Here is a 20,999-nt window from a genome sequence, read left to right on the forward strand (position 1 = left end):
TGCACACAGGGTGGGGACAATGCTGACCTCACGCGGGGCTCTGAGGTTAATTATCAGTTAATATTTTAAGGCACTGGACACACACGAAGTGCAAGGGATGCATTAAAGAAATAAGTCAGGTAACAGCCTGCTGAACTGTGCAGTAGGACAGCGTCCCAAAACACCTCTGCCACGCATTGAAGTTACCGTCAGCAGATGATGCAGTGGTGAGCATGAGCAGCTTCCTCAGGCAGAGCCACCCTTCCACTGGAGCTCTGAGTCCCCTGCAGTGTACCGAGGCCAGCTCCACAGCCCGCAGGAAGGACGTTCACACAAACGTGGAGGCGGCCTGAGCTGGCCTCCCCGCTCCCACTCCTGCTCCATGCCCTGACTCTTCCTTCCACAAACACCCTGGTTCCCACTGAGGATCCTCTCTCCTCTCAGTGAGGGCTCTCCCTGGCCCCACCCTCTTCACCACTGTACCCCCACCACACTGCCAGGCCCATTCCCTGGTCTAACTGTTTTCCCTTCGCTGAATGAAGGCATGAATTCCCAGGACAGTCAACTCCTCTGTCGTCCTGCTGGTGTCCTAAAGAAGGGGAGCTGCTTTCCTCCCTGGTTCACAGACTCATCCTCCTGACCGCAGGGGGACAGGATGATACCTCCCAGCTATTTATGGGACAGATTTATGTTCTGCTCAAAGGAAACTTCTGTGGGTTTCTTCTAATTTTGAGAAGCACAACACCCACCGATCAAATGAACTCTGATGGGGCAGAAGGAATTTTCAGCAGCTCTACTTTGCCCCACCCAAGAAGCCTCCTGGTAAATTGCTGCCTGTGTGTGCGGTCTGTTTGCCCACCTGGGACAGGAGTCCACAGCTTGTACATGGGAACCTTTACCCTGTGTGTTTACAAACCTAAATCATAGAGGACCAGAAGACAACAGAAAGAGAATTATACAGTCTCAGGATGAAAAATGTTTCCTAAGCATGTCACCAGAAACAGACACCATAAAGGAAGATTTTCTGATATTGAAGATTTGGGCAGGGCGCAGTGGCTCACACCTGTAATCCCAGCCCTCTGGGAGGCCAAGGCAGGTGGATCTCTTGAGGTCAGGGGTTCGAGACCAGCCTGGGCAACATGGTGAAATCCCGTCTCTACTAAAAATACAAAAATTAGCTGTGCATGGAGTCTCGCTCTGTCGCCCAGGCTGGAGTGCAGTGGTGCGATCTTGACTCACTGCAACCTCCACCTCCTGGGTTCAAGCGATTCTCCTTCCTCAGCATCTTGAGTATCTGCGATTACAGGTGTGTGCCACCACACCGGGCTAATTTTTTTATTTTTAGTGGAAATGGAGTTTCACCATGTTTGCCAGGCTGGTCCCGAACACTTGACCTCAGTTGATTCAGCTGCCTCGGCCTCCCAAAGTAACAGGATTACAGGTATGAGCCACCGTGCCCAGCTTGGATTCTTTATGGAAATTGATAAGCTGTTTCTAAAATTCATACGGAATTTCAAAGAACCAGGAATAGCCAAAACAATCTTGAAAAAGAAGAACAAGTTTGAGAACTCACATTTTCTGATTTCAAAGCTTGCTACAAAGCTATACTAATCAAGACAGCATTTACTGGCAAGAGGATAGACATCTAGTTCCATAAAATAGAACTCAGAGTCCATACATTTATGGCCCATTGACGTTAGACAAGGGTTAAAACATTTTAATGGGAAAGAGTAGCCTTTTCAACAAATGGTGTGGGTGCATTTGTGTCCTCACACACACACAAATGAAGTTGTATACTTACACCACAACATATACAAGAGATAAAATTGATTTTAAAAACCCAAATGTAAGAATTTAAAACTGTAAAATTCTCAGAGGAATAAATCTTTGTAACCTTGAATTAGGCAGTGATTTCTTAAGCCCTAACAAAAGCATAAGCGGTAGGAAAAAAAAAGGTGAAATTTCATTTCATCAAAATTAAAAACCTTAGTAAATCAAAAGACACTAACAAAAAATTGACAATCCATAAAATTGGAAAAAACTTTGCAAATTACTTCTTTGATAAAGGATTTGTATCTAGCATATAAAAACTATTACAACTGAATAATAAAATCACAAACTCATTTAAAAATATGCAAAGGGCCAGGCATGGTGGCTTACACCCGTAATCCCAGCACTCTGGGAGGCCAACCCAGATAAGACTGTTTGAGCTCAGGATTTCCAGACCAGCCTGGGCAACATGGTGAAACCCTTTCTACCAAAAAAATGAGCCAGGAGTAGTGGCGTGTGCTTTTAGTCTCAGCTACTCAGGAGGCTTAGGTGGGAGAATCAATTAAGCTTTGGAGTTCGTGGCTGCAGTAAGCTGTGATTGCACTACTGCCCTCCAGCCTGAGCTACAGAACGACCATATCAAAAAAAAAAAAACTATATATATATAGACATACATATATCGAAATACATATATAGTGTATTTAGTGTAGATACACAGTAAAGAAATTTATAAAATCTTAAAAATGAGCAAAGAGTCTGAATAGGCATTTCTCCAAAGAAAATATATACATGATCAATAAGTACATGAAAAGATGCTAAAAATCAACAGCTACCATGGAAATGCAAATCAACACCACAATGAAATACCACTTCACATCTCCAGGATGACCACGACCAAAACAAACAAACAAACAAACAAACAAACAAAAAACACACAGATCAGATAACAAGTGTTAGGAAAGAGGTGGAGAGAATGGAACCATCACATACTGCTGATAGGAATGTGAAATGGTGCTGTTACTTTGGAAAAGTCTGGAAGTTCTTCCAGTTGTTCAAAAGAGTTACCATATGATCTAGCATTCCCACTCTTAAGTACATACACCCAAGAGAAATGAAAACATATGTCCACACAAAACCTTTTACAAGAATACTTACTCATAATCACCAAGTGAAAATAACCAAAATTTCTATCAACTGATAAATGAGTAAAATGTCCTATCTATACAAAGGAATAGTATTTAGAAGTAAAAGTACTAATACATGCTATAAGACAGCTGAACACTGAAAACATTATGCTAAGTCAAAGAAGCCAGGCTGGGCACTGTGGCTCATGCCTATAATCCCAGCAGTATGAGAGGCCAAGGTGGGTGGATTATCTGAGGTCAGGAGTTACAGACCAGCCTGGCCAACATGGTGAAATCCTCTCTCTACTAAAAATGCAAAAAATTAGCCCAGTCAGACACGGTGGCTCATGCCTGTAATCCCAACACTTTGGGAGGCCGAGGCAGGTGGATCACTTAATGTCAGGAGTTTGAGACCAGCCTGGCCAACATGGTTAAACCCCATCTCTACTAAAAATACAAAAATTAGCTGGGTGTAGTGGCAGGTGCCTGTAATCCCAGCTATTCAAGAGGCTGAGGCAAGAGAATCGCTTGAACCCAGGAGGCGCAGGTTGCAGTGAGCTGAGATTGCACCACTGCACTCCAGCCCAGGTGACACTGAGATTCCCTCTCAAAATAAATAAATACATAAAAATTAAAAAAAAATAAAGACAGGAAAGAAAGAGACAGGGCTGAGAGTGAAGTCCTGAAAGGATACACACAAACATACACCCTCCTCCACCTGCCTGCATATTGGTATCATTCCATTAAATCAGCAGTCTGACTAAGGTTGTAACTCTAATTGTAATATTATCTAGCCTAAATTTTCTATCTTTTCTAGAAGGATTTTCTGAGAGCTTCCATGTCTATGAAACTTTTCCTTACATGGAGCCACCTCTACCGAGGCAGGACTGAACTGATCACTCCCCCATCTTTCTCACAACTGACGCTTTTCTTCATTTTGCCACGTTGTATTACAGTGATTTGTTTACAAGTCTGTCTCTGCTACAAGCCCAAGCTCTCTCAGAGGACAGAAACTTACTTAAATTAACTGGAATCCCAGACCCTAGCAAAATGCCCAAAATTTAGTTGTTACTTAAAAAAAAAAAAAAACTACTAAACACATGTCTTACAGTTCAGACACATTAAATGTACAGCAGTTCCTATTTCTGCTGTCACAGTATTACAATACAAAATCTAAACATTCTTTAAATACCTTTAGCTGTAGCAAAACAGAAACAGCACAACTCAAGAAAGGTGAATGACTACATTTAAACTGTTTTTATATTCAGCCACTCCAGTTTTTTTCTAGGATTTTGCGGTCAATACATATTCCTTTCCCAAAGGGTTTGGATGTCCACAGGCAACCAACCATGGATGTCAAATAGTGATTAAATTCTTGATAAATCTTGCTGCTGAAATCAAAACCTGATTTTGTCTAATGGGAAAGAAATAAAAAAAATGGTCACTATCACCTATTTTCCCTTTCCTCCTCCTTCCCATCAGGTCACGTATACCTAGACTTAGTTTTTGAGTAACAGTGATTTAACACAGAGCTTTCTCATTCATACCTTTTGTACCAAACATTTTTCTTTGCGGCAGTCAGATTTTTACGATACCTACCAGAAAAAAACAAACAGAATGAAACATTTAACATACCTTTGAATACAATGCCTTTGACATAGTAAAATATAAAAATACACTATAAATGTAAATATATGCAAATATGCATAAACAAATATCCAGTTGTCTAGTTAAGGATTTTATCCTTTTGTAGTATATTCTCCTCAAGTAAAAATAAATAGAGGCTCAATAAGTTATACACTTATGATGCTTACTTCACTAAATAAAAAATAAACAAATAAATGCTTTCAATGTTTCACTATTAAAAAATTAATAAAGTTCTGGCTGGGTGCGGTGGCTCAGGCTTGTAATCCCAGCACTTTGGGAGGCCAAGGTAAGTGAATCACCAGGTCAGGAGTTTGAGACCAGCCTGAGAAACATGGTGAAATCCCGTCTCTACTAAAAATACAAAAATTAGCTGGACGTGGTGGCGTGGGTGCCTGTAATCCCAGATACTCGAGAGGCTGAGGAAGGAGAATCACTTGAACCTGGGAGGCAGAGGTTGCAGTGAGCCAAGATTGCACCACTGCACTCTAGCCTAGGCAACAAGACCTAGATTCCATCTCAAAAAAAAAAAAAAATTAATAGAGTTCTCACTCATAAGTAGGGGTTGAATGATGAGAACACATGGACACAAGAGAGGAGAACATCACACACTGGGGCCTGTCGGGGGTGAGGGGAAAGGGGAGGGAGGGCATTAGGACAAATACCTAATGCATATGGGGCTTAAAACCTAGACGACGGGTTGATAGGTGCAGCAAACCACCCCATGCCACATGCATAACCATGTAACAAACGTGCACCTTCTGCATATTTATCCCAAAACTTAAAAGTAAAATGCAAAAAAATTAACAGAGGCTCAAAAAGTCAGTCACTGATATAAAACGTATTTTCTCAATGGAAAGAAAATGATGCAGCAAAAAGCACAAAAGGGAAACCTACAAATATGTTTTTCTTATCTGAGAACTATTAACAACTAATTAGTTTTTAAACATTTTAAACTTGACATAGTCCTACAAGTTATGCCAACAAGGTCTGCACTTAGCCATGCATGGTGACTCATGCCTATAATCCCAGCAATTTGGGAGGCCAAGGTGGGCGGATCACCTGAGGTCAGGAGTTCGAGACCAGCCTGGCCAAAATGGTGAAACCCCATCTCTATGAAAAAACACAAAAAAATTAGCTGGGCGTGGTGGCAGGCACCTTTAATCCCAGCTACTCCGGAGACTGAAGCAGGAGAATCGCTTTAACCCGGGAGGCAGAGGGTGCAGTGAGCCGAGAAGGTGCTGTTGCACTCCAGGTTGACAGGAGCAAAACTCTGTCTCAAAAAAAAAAAAAAAGTTTACATTTATGGACTGAGAAAAGTAATTTCAGTCCACAAGTTACAGAATTAGAGGAGACCAGAAATAATACTTACAGTTCCACATAATTGGCAACAGCTCCCCTTATCTCCCAGAAAATATTTTTATCAGAGAAGCTACAAATACTTAAAGCAGTTGTCAGCAAATGACTAATTTTTCCTGAAGACACGGCAATTAGAATGAACAATGCTGAGTGCAATAGTACCACTGCACAACAGGTCCTTAACTATGATTTTTTTTTATTCCGTAGCCACACCAGTGGAGAATTTAAATACAACACAGCTGTCATGGCCCCATATTGGAATCTCATGTCCAATAGCAAGCCTGATTTCCAGAGGCTTTGGCCAAAGACAAGTAGGAATATTTTTTGTATTACAGCTGAAAGACGAAGAGAAAATTATAATATACCATATCATAAAATGGTAAAAAGGCTTTGTACCTGCATATAATGAAACACCTCTGGTTCAGGATGTTGGCATCCAGGCTGAAGAGTGCAGAATATAAGATCCCAGGAAGAGACACCACCCCTAATGGAAGGTTATAATTTATATATATGTCACACACCTTTGAGAAGGAAAGATAACATCAGTATATAGACTATTCCCCAGAACTTCTCAACCAAGTTCACCCGAAGAATCATCAGTATAAGATAATAATGTAACGTTAGCTTTGGCCATGCCTGACTCCTAAACAAATAGATAACTGTAAGCTTGCTTAACATAGACTTCGCCAAATATCAGTCACACTACAGAGGATAATTTCTAAAAGACCATTACTTAAATCTTTCATTTCTTCTAGGGAAAGGTCTTACAGTTAGGGGGACAGGGTAAAGGAAGGAAGGATTTCTTTCCCCTTAAGTCCCATAATACTTATTTATCACATGAGTTAGCCTTCAACCTAGAAAACAAACGAGCATGTTTCTAAGCAAATGCGTAACACAAGACAAATAGGTATTAGTAGAGGAAGCTGGGAAAAGTGAGACTATCATGGATACTTCATGGCTATTAAGTTGCTGCAAAAGTAATTGCAGTTTTTGCCATTGAAAACAATAACAAAAACCACAATTACTTTTGCATCAGCCTATAGTTCTGCCAGGTTATATACTATAACACAATAAAAGGGTACTAGGTACCAAGAGACGTAAGGCAGTTGAAAGGTAGACATGGAGATCTGAAGAAACAACAAGAAATTTTTGGTTTCCACCAGGAGTTAGGAATGAAAAGAACAAAAAATAATGCTAACAACAGACTTCTGTCTAGGACCAGTGTTAACACAGGGTAATGTTGTGGTGCCTGGACCTTAAAAAAAAAAAAAGCATTTGTTTTTCCACGTGGTTTATGAAAGTCAATTGTTCTGGCGAGAAAATAATCATGAACTTCAAAATGTAAGATTATTTTAATGATGTTAATGAGATCATGGCCTACCTTAATATTTGTGCATAAAATTTAGATAATATGCCAATAAAGTGAATAGCTTTCACAAAAATGCCAATGGGGAAAACGTAACGTGTATTACCTTCTCACAGAAATCCAAAATAAAGTGCAGTAAGAAAGTTCTGTTGCTCTCCACGTGCACTGCAGTAGTGGACAGCCACCCTACATAGTGGAGCAGTTTAGACACAGAGTTCATGGATCTGCCCAGTTCTCTCTCTGCAATAAGAAACCATAACATTCAGATACAGAGTAGCAAAAGTGTTCACAATTTCCAAGCTAAAGGTGAATAATATAAAGGAAAAAGTTGGTGAAGATTTTAAAACTATCAGTGCTCCAATGTATAATTTACTTTTAAAAAAATCAGTGATTAATCATAAAACTACACTTAGCCTTCCAGGGAATCATTAAGATGAATTCATAGAACATTCTAAACAACCAGACTCTACTAGTAAGTAACAGATAAATAAAGTATTAAGCTCCAAGCAGTTATGAAAATTCTCAAGTGGGAGATATAAAAACCACTAGAAATATAGGTATTTCATTAACAGTTAAGGGGAGAAAAAGGTTCACATAAAAGTGACATGAAAAATTCATGGCCAAGCACAGTGGCTCACACCTGTAATTCCAGCACTTAGGGAGGCCAAGGCAGGCAGAGTTCTTGAATCCAGGAATTTGAGACCAGCCTGGGCAACATGGCAAAAGTTCTTCACAAAAAATACAAAAATTAGCTGAGGTGGTGGCACACACTTCTAGTTCCAGCTACTCAAGAGGCTGAGGTGGGAGGATTGCTTGAGGCCCAGAGGCAAAGGTTGCAGTGAGCAAGATTCCACCACCACACTCTAGCCTGAGTGACAGAGCAAGACTGTTTAAAAAAAAAAAATTCAGGCCATGTGCAGTGGCTCATGCCTGTAATCCCAGCACTCTGGGAGGCTGAGGAGGGCAGATCACTTGAGGTTGAGTTTGAGACCAGCGTAGCCAACATGGTGAAACCCCGTCTCTACTAAAAATAAAAAAATTAGCCAGGCGTGATGGTGGGTCCCTGTAATCCCAGCTACTTGGGAGGTTGAGGCAGGAGAATACCTTGAACCCAGGAGGTGGAGTTTGCAGTGAGCCAAGATCATGACACTGCACTCCAGCCTGGGCAATATAGCAAGACTCTATTTAAAAAAAAAAAATCAGAATGAAATGTGAAAATGGACAAAATGATACAGTAAACTAGGAAACAATGACAACTAATTTATTCCAACCAAATCAAATGTGGTTTAAAGGAATAAACATTAAAATGACTTTAGGAATCGTTTCCTATACTGTCAGTAACATTGTAACACAAACGCATGGAAACCTACGCTACACAAATCAAAACTCTGTTTTGCCTGAATTCCCTAGCTTTATAAAATGCTGTTAAACATATTTTCACTTGAATTTGGTATGGCACAGTGACTCATGCCTGTAATCCCAGCACTTTGGGACGCTAAGGCAGGTGGATCACTTCAGGTTGGGAGTTGAATACCAGCCTGGTCAACATGGTGAAACCCCACCTCTATTAAAAATACAAAAATTAGCCTGGTATGGTGGTGCAAGCCTGTAATCCCAGCTACTGGGGAGGCTGAGGCAGAAGAATCCCTTGAACCCAGGAGGTGGGGCTGGCAGTTAGCCAAGATCATGCCACTGTTAAATGGATTAGGAAAAGACTTACAAATGTGAATTCACAGCTTTACTCTCCTATCTAGGCAGTCAACAATTATGCACAAGGATGCACAGTTATGCACAAGGAAAAGAACATGTATAATCTTAGAATTTCAGAGATGATGACGACTCTACTACTGCCCACCACCATGATAGTTCAGTGTTAGGACAATCAATGATGATCAGGAGACCATTCAAATATGCAAGCATCTACACATAGCCAGTTGGCTACTTGCAAAACTAAGTGGTTTTTTTTTTTTTTTTTTTTTTTTTTTTTTTTTTTTTTTTTTTTTTTTTTTTCCCGAGATGGAGTCTTGCTCTGTCGCCCAGGCTGGAGTACACAGGTGCGATCTCAAATCACTGCAACCTCCTTCTCTGGGGTCAACCAGTTTTCATGCCTCAGGCTCCTGAGTAGCTGGGATTACAGGCGTGTGCCACCACATCCAACTAATTGTTCTATTTTTATTAGAGACAAGGTTTCACCATGTTGGCCAGGCTCATATGAAACTCCAGACCTCAAGTGATCTGCTGGTCTCAGTCTCCCAATGTGCTGGAATTACAGGCGTAACCGTATCTTAACTATGATTTTTGGTAGCACTTGGCAACTGTGTCAAACAATTTGAAACAATGACCATTGCTTCAAACAGCCTCTTTTGAAGTGTTTTTCCACATGACACTATTAGCATTTTGGATCAAATAATTCACTGTTCAGGACTGGCTCTTACTACCCACGCAGCCCCTGAAGCACACTGAGCATCCCCACCTCCCACATACTAAATTACAGTCGCAACCTCTTCCCGGTCACCATGACACCAGAAATGCCCCCTCCCTTCAAGAACCACTGCTGAGAAGTTTTCTACCCTTCTCTTCTTGTGATATATAACTACAATTTACTCCCTTTTTGACAGTGATATGGCATATGGTCACATGACAGAAATATGGCATTACACCTATATTTACTCAATTATTGAAAACTTGAGCTATACTATATAATGCCAAGTATTGTTATGACAAGCAAAGTTATCCACATGTATGTCCATTAAATTTTAGAAAGCAGAATTCCTTTTCAAATTGTCTCCCTTATGATACTAATAAAAGGAAAGATAATACAGAAACTGTAAGGCAGCTATTTCAAGGGTACTGGAGACTTACACTGCAAGTTGGCCAAATATTGTAGATGCAAACATACTGTTTTGCTCAATCTTTTGCTCATCTGGGGAATAGAGAATGAATAAACATGGGTCCAGGCACAGCAGCTCAAAGAGAGGAATGCAGGTTAGGGAGAACCACAAGTAAAAGAGAAGAATTTCAGGCTGGATGTGGTGGCTTATGCCTGTGATCCCAATACTTTGGGAGGCCAACGCAAGAGGATAGTTTGAGCCTAGGAGTTCAAGACCAACCCAGACAACACAGTGAGACCTTGTCTCTACAACAAAAATTAGCCTGGCATGTTATACTGGTGCATGCTCTTGGTCACAGCTACTCGGGGGCTGAGGTGGATCGCTTGAGCCTGGGTGGTCGAGGCTGCAGTGAGCTGAGACTGCGTCACTGCACTCCTGGGAGACAGAGAAAGACCCTGTCTCACACAAAAGCGGAGAGAGGTAATTTCAAAGGTACAGTTCTGGATGTAATTTAGGTAGAAGAGGTTAAACATTTAAGTGGAGTTTCTTTTAAATAGTGGTTCTCAAACTTCAGCATGCACCAGAATTATGGTAGTGTTTAATTACAGAGCCCCAACTCTAGAGTTTAATTCAGTAGGTCTAGGCCAAGACCTAAGATTTGCATCTCTAACAAGTTTCCAGGTTATGCTGATGATCCAAGGACCATATTTTGAGAAGCATAGCTTTACAAGATGTTTACTACCCACTAACGCTCCATTTCCTTCTAAAAGTGATCAGGTGTATCTGGAAACAATTTAATAATGAATATGAAGAATTATAAACAATTTTCCAGGCCTAAGTAGCTTCTATTCTCTATTCTACCAAAGTAGGAAACCACTATAGGGATAAGAACATACAGAAAAATGAGTCTGGGCTCATCTGTTAACCAAGCTAACCACCAGCTATTTACAACTGAAGCTAAGGGGAATTTGAACATTGGTTAGATATTTAAAGATACTAAGAACTATTGGCTGGGCACGGTGGCTCATGCCTGTAATACCAGCACTTTGGGAGGCCAAGGCGGGTGCATAATTTGAAGTCACAAGTTCAAGACCAGCCCCGGCCAACACTGTGAAACCCTCTCTCTACTAAAAACACAAAAATTAGCTGGGTGTGGTGGCACATGCCTGTAGTCCCAGCTACTCGAAGGCTGAAATACGAGAATTATGTGAACCCAGGAGATGGAAGTTGCAGTGAACTTTCATCAACCCACTGCACTCCAGCCTGGGCAAGGGTGAGACTGTCTTTAAAAAAATAAAAAACTACCAATTTTTTAGGTGTCATAATAGTACCATATTTTACAGTTGAAACGGGACCTGAGTTTTGCTTTAAAATAATGGAAAGGAAAGGTGAAAGATACTATAGATGAAAAAAGGTTAACCAAGAGTTGCTAACTGTTGAAGATGGGTAATGGGCACAGACGGGGAACACTGCAGTATTTTCTCTACTTTTGATTGTATTTGTAATTTTCTATAATATAGTTTTTCAAACGCCAAAAAATTATGTGACTGATAATAGAATTTACGAGAAGCAGCCAGGCACAGTGGCTCACACTGGTAATTCCAGCACTTTGGGAGGCCAAGGCGAGCAGATCACCTGAGGTCAGGAGCTTGAGACCAGCCTGGCAAAAATGGCAAATCCCCATCTCTACTAAAAATACAAAAAACAAAACAAAACAAAACAAAAATGTAGCTGGGTGTGGTGGCACATGCCTGTAATCCCAGCTACTTGGGAAGCTGAGGCAGGAGAATCATCTGAAGCTGGGAGGTGGAGGCTGCAGTGAGCCAACATTGCACCACTGCACTTCAGCCTGGGCAACACAGCGAGACTCAGTCTTAATACAAAAAAAAAAAAAAAGAGTGTAAGAGAAGGCAAAAAACTAAGTAGAAAGAGTCAAAACAATCTGACTATGCAGTTCCTTGAAATTTAGACTTTTACTTTGAAGGTAAAGCACACATTTAACAAAAATTTAAGGTTCTTATTTTAAACTCCAAAGTTAAGATAATTTAATGCATATAACCAAAATACAGCATAGGAACATACTATCCAGCTACCCTACTCTGTATTTTTTTTTTTTATCTTCTCATATCTCTGCTGTCTATCACTTGGAAGCTCATCCAGATTCATTGAGGAGCTTAGAACTCTGCATCATGTCCTGCCATCAACATCTCAGTTACACCAGTGTCCATGCAAATGATCCCAACATTTCAGTTTGTTTCTTGACTTTGAATCAAATAACCTTCACTCCACCTTAGTTACCCAGTCCCACAGATACACACTAGATTCTGTCATAACCTGAACTGAACCACACCAAAATATATTATTTTGTTGTTGTAACTTTCTATTCCAGCTTTATCGCAGACTCAACTCCAACTATAGTTACTCGTTTCTCAACATCAGAGATACTCAATCCCTTACATCACATCACTGCAACCTCCACCTCCCAGGTTCAAGTGATTCTCCTCCCTCAGCCTCCCAAGAAGCTGGGATTACAGGCACACATCACCACACCCAGCTAATTTTTGTATTTTTAGTAGAGATGAGGTTTCACTATGTTGGCCAGGCTGGTCTCAAACTCCTGACCTCAAGTGATCTGCCCATCTTGGCCTTCCAAAGTGCTGAGATTACAGGCATGAGCCACCACACCCAGTCAATACCTTAATTTTTAATGTCCTTTTTCAGGTTTATCAGCCTTCTCCTGGCCTTATTTTCCTATCTGGACTAGACCACACAGCCGATCACAACTCTCTTGTACTCCATTCAACCTGCAAAACCCAAACTGATTCAGTCTAATAAATTGCTTTCTCTTCTCCAATATGTAAGTGGAAGAAAAACACACACAACTGCAAAGATTCGCGCCATTCCAAATTGATGATCGCCAACTTTTGCTGGGCCCTTAATGACACTCAATAATCCTTTTACTTGTCTTTAACCAGCTTGTTCTTGCTGGCTGTCCTAAGCAGTTAATGCCCTCCTGGAGTGTCCTACTTAGATATTCTGTAAAACATGTTTCTCATTTTGAGTAATTTAACATTCTTAGGCACAAAGTACTTCAATGTCTTACCCTTTCTTCTAACTTTACAAATATATATCCACCCATCCATGCAGCCTCTCCCCAGTCATAGATGATAAATGGTGCCTCCGAATTCCTAACCACCCATTCAAGTAAATCTCGCGACCTACTTTTAACCCAATACCTTCATATTTCTTCTGGAGCCCTGTACCTTCACTTATCCCCAATCTTTTCTCCATTTTCAACTTCTCCCTCTTCTCCACTGGCTCCTGTGACTCTATGTATAAACACAATCACATTTCTCTCATTTTAGAGGCAAAAAACAAAAAAAAAAACCAACTTCCCCTGGTTCACAGTCCCCCTATAGTTCTTTCTCTACACTTTTTTTTGGTCAAACATTTTGAAACATATTCTATACATACTGTCTTCACTTGACTTTTCACTCACTCCCCCACCCACACAATCTGACTTCTACCTCCACACTCCACTGGAACTACTCAAAAAGGAAGCCAAAACCTTTATACTGCCAATACTTAAAGAAAATTTTTGTCCTTATCTTTCTGGACTTTCCTAGGATACTTGGCAACATTATTCCTTCATTCATTTTGACATCCTATAGTCTATTTATTGTCTTGGAACTATCATTCTGGTTCTTTTTATACACCAATTTCTTTTTAAGGTTTCTTCCGACTGTCCTCCTCCTTGGCCTGAGAATTAAATACTGTGTATTCCCGAGTTCTACACTTAGCCTACTGTCTGCTCCTTTCCTTCCTTCCTTCCTCTCCCCACCCCTTTCACTCTCAAATATACACGTGTATGAAAGTGTATATGTATATTAGGTTGAACCTCAAATTGCCAATCATTAACCATCTTTGACCTACCAAAAAATGGTAATTTTCTATGGTCCAGCCTAATGTTTAAACAGCTCTTTAGCATGGAAGAATAAGAAAAAACAACAACAACAACAACAAAGAATAACCCAATTAGAAGACTGAGAGAGAATTGCAAAAAAAATTCAAACTGAAGTCTCTGAAATGTTAAAAAGAAAGTTACAAAAAAATTACTTAATTGCACCTCTTTTAGAATAGGAGTAACCACTCTGTAAGAAAGTGGTTCTCAAACTCATTCAGGTAGAACTTCTGGAAGCCATACTGATCTTCTTGGTGACCACCCCAAAATACTAACATATTATAAATAAGGTTGGAACAATTTTATTAGCAGAAAACCACCATTATAATAAATATAGAACATGAATGTCATGGGGAGTTTTGTTTGCTTTGGTTACTACTGTATTCCCAGTGTCAAAAAGCGTATATAGTAGGTGCTCAAAAAATATTTCTGAAATGAATAAATGTATCTACAAAAATATAAACCACAACAATCAAACTATTTCTCAATTTGTTTTTATTAATATGCATTTGCCACTTGTTCATTCACTATGTCATTTGCTACAAGCAGAAACAGGTCAGGAAAACTATGCAACACAGCCATAAAAAAGGAACATTCTATGCATTAACTTTGAGTTGAGTGATGCAGCACCTCAAAGCCCAGGTGCAAGAAAATCCTGTTATAAAACCATTGCCGTAATGTCAGTTTGGAATTGTGTACCACTAGCAATAGAATAATACATCCTGTTAAATCTAAGCAAGGCAAGTTTTTGTTACCCTTGAATAAATGGTTGATGTAAAGAGCTGTGCTAGATGGTCAAAAAGAAGCAGTTTCACCTCCAGGAATTAAAAAAAAAATTTATCAAAATCCATTCAATTATAGCACACTGAATTAAATGACTCCAAATGTTCATGATACATACCAGAGAAGCTACAGAAAATAATCCAGCTCACAAGCGGAAGGAACTGTGACTGACAACAGAGGTCATCCCAGAGAGAAAGGCTCTTATATAGGAATGCTTCACAGCAATAAAACCCCTCCTGTAACACAAATGAACAGTAAATCCTTATGTAGAAAGTTTCAGTCACAAAATTATGCTCTATATAACAAGTTTATTTTGGGCTATAGTTGCTTCACTCTTAGACTAATTTTTTGGCATCAATATAATGAAAGCCTTAGGTTAGATGCCAGACTTCCTCAGAAAAAGGTAAAATGATTAGTATTTACTTGCAATACTATTTTTATTAATATAGCTCTCAAATACCATAAAGCTTCATCAATTGGAAAGAAGGCTAAAAGTTATCCATTTTTAAAAATTTATTACCTTGGGTACAGTACATGCAGTAATTTGAACGGTCAGTAAAATGTATACAATGTTATGTTATAGGGCTAGAATGCCATTGGAGGCCACAGACCAAATCCCAACTCTGAGCAGATCCTTCTTTAGAGGCTCAAATGTCTAGGTTGCTTGTATTTCCACCAGAGTGAGAATCTGGGAATTCTCATTTTCCTTTTGTCACCTAAGCCTTACATAGCGACATGCACCAGGACTCTAAGACCTTCCTTTCATGACATGAATTCTCTGGACAGTCTCATCCACATCATAGCTAAAACTACCACTTTTAACATGAGGGGTCCTAAACCTGTTTCTCCAGCCCAAATCTCATTCCTGAGCTTTAGACTCATTATTTTACTGGGTACTGGATATGACTGCTTTGATGTCCCACTGGCATCTCTTAAGTGAAACATCTTTCCTTCCCAGCCTGCTCCTCTTATATTCCTTTCCTCAGTGAAAGCCATCCATCTTCCCAAGTAGGAAACGTAAACGTCAGCCTAAATCGATATCCTCACTACCATCGTCTGAACCCAGCTTCCAATTAAATGGTTTCACAACACATCCCTAAAACTTGGGCTGGGTGTGGCGGTTCATGCCTGTAATCTCGGCACTTTGGGAGACCAAGGCAGAAGGAATGCTTAAGCTCAGGAGTTGGAGACCAGACCGGGCAATACAGCAAAACCCCGTTTTTACAAAAAAAATACAAAAAAAAAAAAACCCCACAAAACAACAACAGAAAAGACTAGCCAGGAATGGTGGTGCACATCTGTAGTCCTAGCTACTAGACTGAGCGGGGAGGATCAATTGAGGCCATGACATCAAGGCTGCAGTTAAGCCCTGATTGTGCCAGTGAACTCTAGCCTGGGTAACAAAGTGAGACCTTGTCTCATTAAAAAAAAAAGTCAAAGAATTACTCCACAAACATTTATCAATTAAGCTGAACATTTATACATGAAGAAGAGTTAGACATGGTTTCTGCCTGCTGGGAGCTCATAACGAGTGGAAAAAAGGATGCTAAAAGTGTCACGATAGATGTAAGCACAGGCAGCCATGGAAGCACATAGAACAAGGAGCTAACCCATACTGGGCAATAACTGAAGGCTCCTTGACGGCGCTGATACCTAAGCTGCAGCTTAAAATACAACTGAGGGTTACCCAGACCAAAGAGTCCATTGGCTGGAATTTATTTGATGCTCAAAAAATGTTTGTTGATTATAAGAATATAAGTAGTGACCTTATGAAATTTACATTACTAATTCAATTAACTGAATACATTTAATTGTATCTTCAGTTTGTCCTCCTAAACTACAGGTTTTTCCCTTTTATTTGCCCAATATAACATATTCTTTCTTCAAATCCAACAGTATAAAGATAAAAGTCCACCTCAGCTTTCTTTATAAAGAGTTTCAAATTGAACAAATATTATTTACAAATGATGTCAGGTACTTAAAAAATGTTTTTGTTGTTTTTGAGACAGGATCTCACTCTGTCACCCAGGTTGCAGTGCAGTGGCACAACTACAGGTCACTGCACCCTCGACCTCCTGAGCTCAAGTGATCCTCCTACCTCATCTTCCTGAGTAGCTGGGACAACAGATGTATGCCACCATGCCTGACAAATTTTTGTATTCTTTGTAGACATGGGATTTTGCCATGTTGTCCAACCCGCCTCAGCCTCCAAACTGAAACTGCAGAGATTACAGGTGTGAGCTACCACACTCGGCCAAGAAAAAGACTGTCAATGGATATCTAAATAAATTTTAGTAAAGAGTGGTGGAGTGTGGAAGCAGCAAGTGAAATCTTGTAAGAAGGACTCTGCCCTCATGAAGTATCCAGGAAGTTGGTAAACTCTTTTCCATGTTCATAATTATTCACCTTGTACCAAATACATTCTAGAGCAGGAACACTAAATATAAGCATCTAGCTATACCACAATAAAAAAGTTCACAAAACAAAATTATCACCAAAGTTACAAATAAGTGACAAAGTAAAAAAGCCATTAGTCTCATACATCCTAACTCATAATGTAGACGAGAACAGATAGATGGAGGTGACAGTGAGATGTCCCTCAAAAACTTGGTAATACAGGGAAAAGCTTATAGTGAAAGAACAAACGGAGGGAATTCACATATAATGAATAAGATAAACTTTATATCACATAGTCATCCAAGCAAGTATAAACACCTGAATTGAAAGTTTTAGAACACTCTAGACTTCAATTAGGGTAGGCTGGGTATAACGTAAGAAAGATTGAAATTTAGTAAGGGGAAATCTAATAAACCGTATCATATTCCATTTAAAAGATTCAGAGTAGAAGAAGAATTGGCCTGGAACCAACCAAAAGCAACTTTAACCACCAGAAGAATCAGGAGTTGCTTATCCAGTAAAGAAATACTCAATTTGGTCAAAAGAAATGCTATCTTCCCACCGCCCCACACCACTGGAGGAATGAAATGCCCAGGCTTTACTATGGCCTGGATGAAAGACTTCTCACTGCCGTTTCCTTTAATTCTATAATTAAGAAACCTTCTACTGAGAAATCTTGTTCCATATATGCAGATAGCACAGAGGGGATATTCTAGTTGGCAGATATGAGCATTTTGCTTACCAGAAATAATTCATTTTATAATAAACTGATATTCTGGCTTATACATTAGTCTCCTCTGAGTTTCATTACCATTAACGGGATACTCTGGGGGCCTAACAGCAAGTTTCCGGACATACACAGATGAAAAATCCTTGGATTGTGATAGTCATCAAAGTAGAGCCACCCAGTGAGTTTTGGTGGCTATCCAGTAGTGTTTCCTTAACATAATCCCTTTCCCTTCTTACTACCTTAAACTTACAACAGAAACATTCATGCTCTAAATATATGATTACCACAGACATAATTACAGCATACGAAGGCTCCTCTTGTCTAGAATTTGGCACACCCTTATAAAAGAAATCCATTTGTAAACTATCTTGTCCCATCCTCCCTCAATTCTTACCTTCTTGTAATGTTTGACTCAACCCGTAGTAAGACCTCAGCAAGACCGACCCATCTATGACACAGTCAATATACTGAAGCAGCAGAGAGTTGTTTAGCACTGAGCCTATCTGAGAAGGCAGCTGCAGTAACAGAACCACCGATCAACATCTGAAAATAAAGAAAATATGTAACAAAAATAGGATAGGCATGGTGGCTCATGCCTATAATTGCAACACTGTGGGAGGCTGAAGCAGGAGGATCACTTGAGCCCAGGAGTTTGAGACCAGCCTGGGTAACATATTTAAAAAAATTTTTTTTTGTGTGTGTGTGTGTTTTTTTTTTTTTTTTTTGAGACAGAGTCTCACTCTGTCAACCAGGCTGGAGAACAGTGGTGGGATCTCGGCTCACTCCAACTTCTGCCTCCCAGGTTCAAACAATTCTCATGCCTCAGCCTCCTGAGTAGCTGGAAGTACAGGTGTGCACCACCATGCTCAATTTCTGTATTTTTTGGTAGAAATAGGATTTCACCATGTTGGCCAGGCTGGTGGTCGTGGTCTTGAACTCCTGACACCTCAAGTGATCTGCCCGCCTTGGCTTCCCAAAGTGTTGGGATTACCAGCGTAAGCCACCGAGACTGGCCTGATACAATTTTTTTTGAAAAATTAGCCAGGCATGGTGATGCACATCTATAGTCCCAGGTACTTGGAAGGCTGAGGTGGAAGGATTACATAAGCCCAGGAGTTCAAGGCAGCAGTGAACCATGACTGTGTTACTGCCTGGGTGACAGAGTAAGACCCTGTCTCAAAAAAACAAAAACAAAGGCCATACAAGTTCAAACAGAAAATGCAAAGAAGCACATGGTCCAGTCACACACCTCTAGGCAATGGATATTCTGTAAAAGTTGTGGAAAGCTTCGAGGCTGTTCTAGTGGAAATGATCCACTTCTATTCAGACAATCAGAAAGACTCACCTCTTTTTTTCCATATTCTTTAGTGTAACTACTGGAATTGAGCACTGGTATAACTGAGAGAGAATTCAATTTCTAAAGAAAGATAAAACAATCTATCAATGGACAAAACAAACTACAAAGCACAAATATAAAAGCAGCTGTTAATGTGTTTCAATTAAATGGGAATATGGTTTACACAGAATCCTGGGTAACTGACATGTATTTAAATATCTATAATCTCCTCTAAGATCTGAATGGTTATTATTTGGATTTAACAAAAGAAAGCCATGCAACTTGTTTGGGCTTTAGATACTACTTTTAGAGGACGAACACTAGCTGGACCCAACATCAACTTCAGAGGTTCTGGAGAAGGTTCCTGGTTTCTTCGCTTCATGGCAAGCAGAGCCATCTTCCATACATTCTCTGAATTCTTAAAATAGATCTATAAATTTGGATATAAAGTACAAAAGAGTAGGTACCTATACTGGAGCGACGTGAAGTCTAAAACTGCTCATTAATTGAATATATATTATGAATTCCTTTACATACAAATGCATTTATTTTTCTGATCCGCAATCTATTAAATGCACCAAACGGGACCAACACGAAGTGCCAATCCCTAAAAAAAACTTCCCCAAAGCAGTACCACAATACTAGATAGTAAAACAGTAGGCTGTAAGCATTTTAGTTGAAATCTATAAGTTAACTTTAACAAAAATAACATGTTTCAATCTCAATATGATTTCTCTCTCCTTAATCCCTTACCTTTTTCCTAACAGGCAAAGATACAGAAATCAGAGCAGAAGCAAAGAACCTATACAGCGACAACAAAGCCTGAAGATGAAGCTGCATTCCCCGAAATAAAATAGGTTTTCCATTTTCAATTCTGTGGCTACTAAGAAACTGAGGAAACAAATACCAATAAGAAGAAAGTAAGTATATTCAGACCATAATTTCACTATGAGATATAGCTATAGGAAGATGCTATCAAAAATCAAGGGAGTAACCAGACATTTAAGTCAACCACCATAAAACAATTCTCTCCAAACTGTGATCTTCTCTCTTACTACCATTACTGACTTTACTTCCTTTCTCATATTTTCTCTCCTCTTCCTGTACCTTAGGCTTAACAGTCATACTTACTAGCATTGTAGAGCTTATTCTCACTGGTAGCATACTCAGGACTCAAAGTTTATTCATCCTTGATTTACACATCAAGGAGATACGACCAAAAGAGAAGCTAATACCTGATTATTATAGTTCTTGGAAAATATCTAGGAAATTACAATTGGCATGCCATAATCAAGTAGCTTTGACATAACTAAAACAAATCTTAACAAAGCACTAATTTCACAATGAAAGAAGTCATTACTGCTAGATACCCACATCTGACTATGCACAGAAAGCACACCACTAAAACGAATTCCGAGGAAGTAACCAAATTGTTTTGTAATATTAAAATTTTATTATATCAAATACTGTACAAAGTAAGGCAGTAAATGAGGCCTAGAAATAATTTTTTTTTGAGATGCAGCTTTACTCTTTTCGCCCAGGCTGGAGTCAATGGCATGATCTCTGCTCACTACAATCTCCCCTTCCCAGGTTCAAGCGATTCTCCCGCCTCAGCCTCTCCCAAGTAGCTGGGATTAAAAGCACACACCACCACACCCAGATAATTTTGTATTTTTAGTAGAGACGTGGTTTCACCATGTTGGCTGGGCTGGTCTTGGA

The 20,999-nt window shown here is 39.7% G+C and overlaps 1 protein-coding gene across 1 annotated transcript in view; it reads right to left on the bottom strand.

Moving 5' to 3' along the window:
* The window catches only part of LOC139361461 (centromere protein I-like), a 36,592-nt gene extending 15,935 nt beyond the window's left edge, over positions 1 to 20,657 (bottom strand). Inside the window, 16 exon segments of the mRNA XM_071090056.1 lie at positions 4,066 to 4,106; positions 4,109 to 4,154; positions 4,156 to 4,287; positions 4,421 to 4,434; positions 4,437 to 4,468; positions 6,273 to 6,397; positions 7,349 to 7,482; positions 13,310 to 13,402; positions 13,609 to 13,618; positions 14,790 to 14,853; positions 14,938 to 15,087; positions 17,177 to 17,240; positions 18,339 to 18,459; positions 19,194 to 19,361; positions 19,582 to 19,710; positions 20,034 to 20,657. Of these exon segments, the coding sequence (XP_070946157.1) occupies positions 4,066 to 4,106; positions 4,109 to 4,154; positions 4,156 to 4,287; positions 4,421 to 4,434; positions 4,437 to 4,468; positions 6,273 to 6,397; positions 7,349 to 7,482; positions 13,310 to 13,402; positions 13,609 to 13,618; positions 14,790 to 14,853; positions 14,938 to 15,087; positions 17,177 to 17,240; positions 18,339 to 18,459; positions 19,194 to 19,361; positions 19,582 to 19,710; positions 20,034 to 20,120 (1,410 nt within the window). The 5' untranslated portion in view covers positions 20,121 to 20,657.
* Between the last annotated feature and the right edge of the window lie 342 nt (positions 20,658 to 20,999).

The sequence above is a fragment of the Macaca nemestrina genome, unplaced genomic scaffold (genome assembly GCF_043159975.1).
Source record: "Macaca nemestrina isolate mMacNem1 unplaced genomic scaffold, mMacNem.hap1 Scaffold_51, whole genome shotgun sequence".
Taxonomy (NCBI): Eukaryota; Metazoa; Chordata; class Mammalia; order Primates; family Cercopithecidae; genus Macaca; species Macaca nemestrina.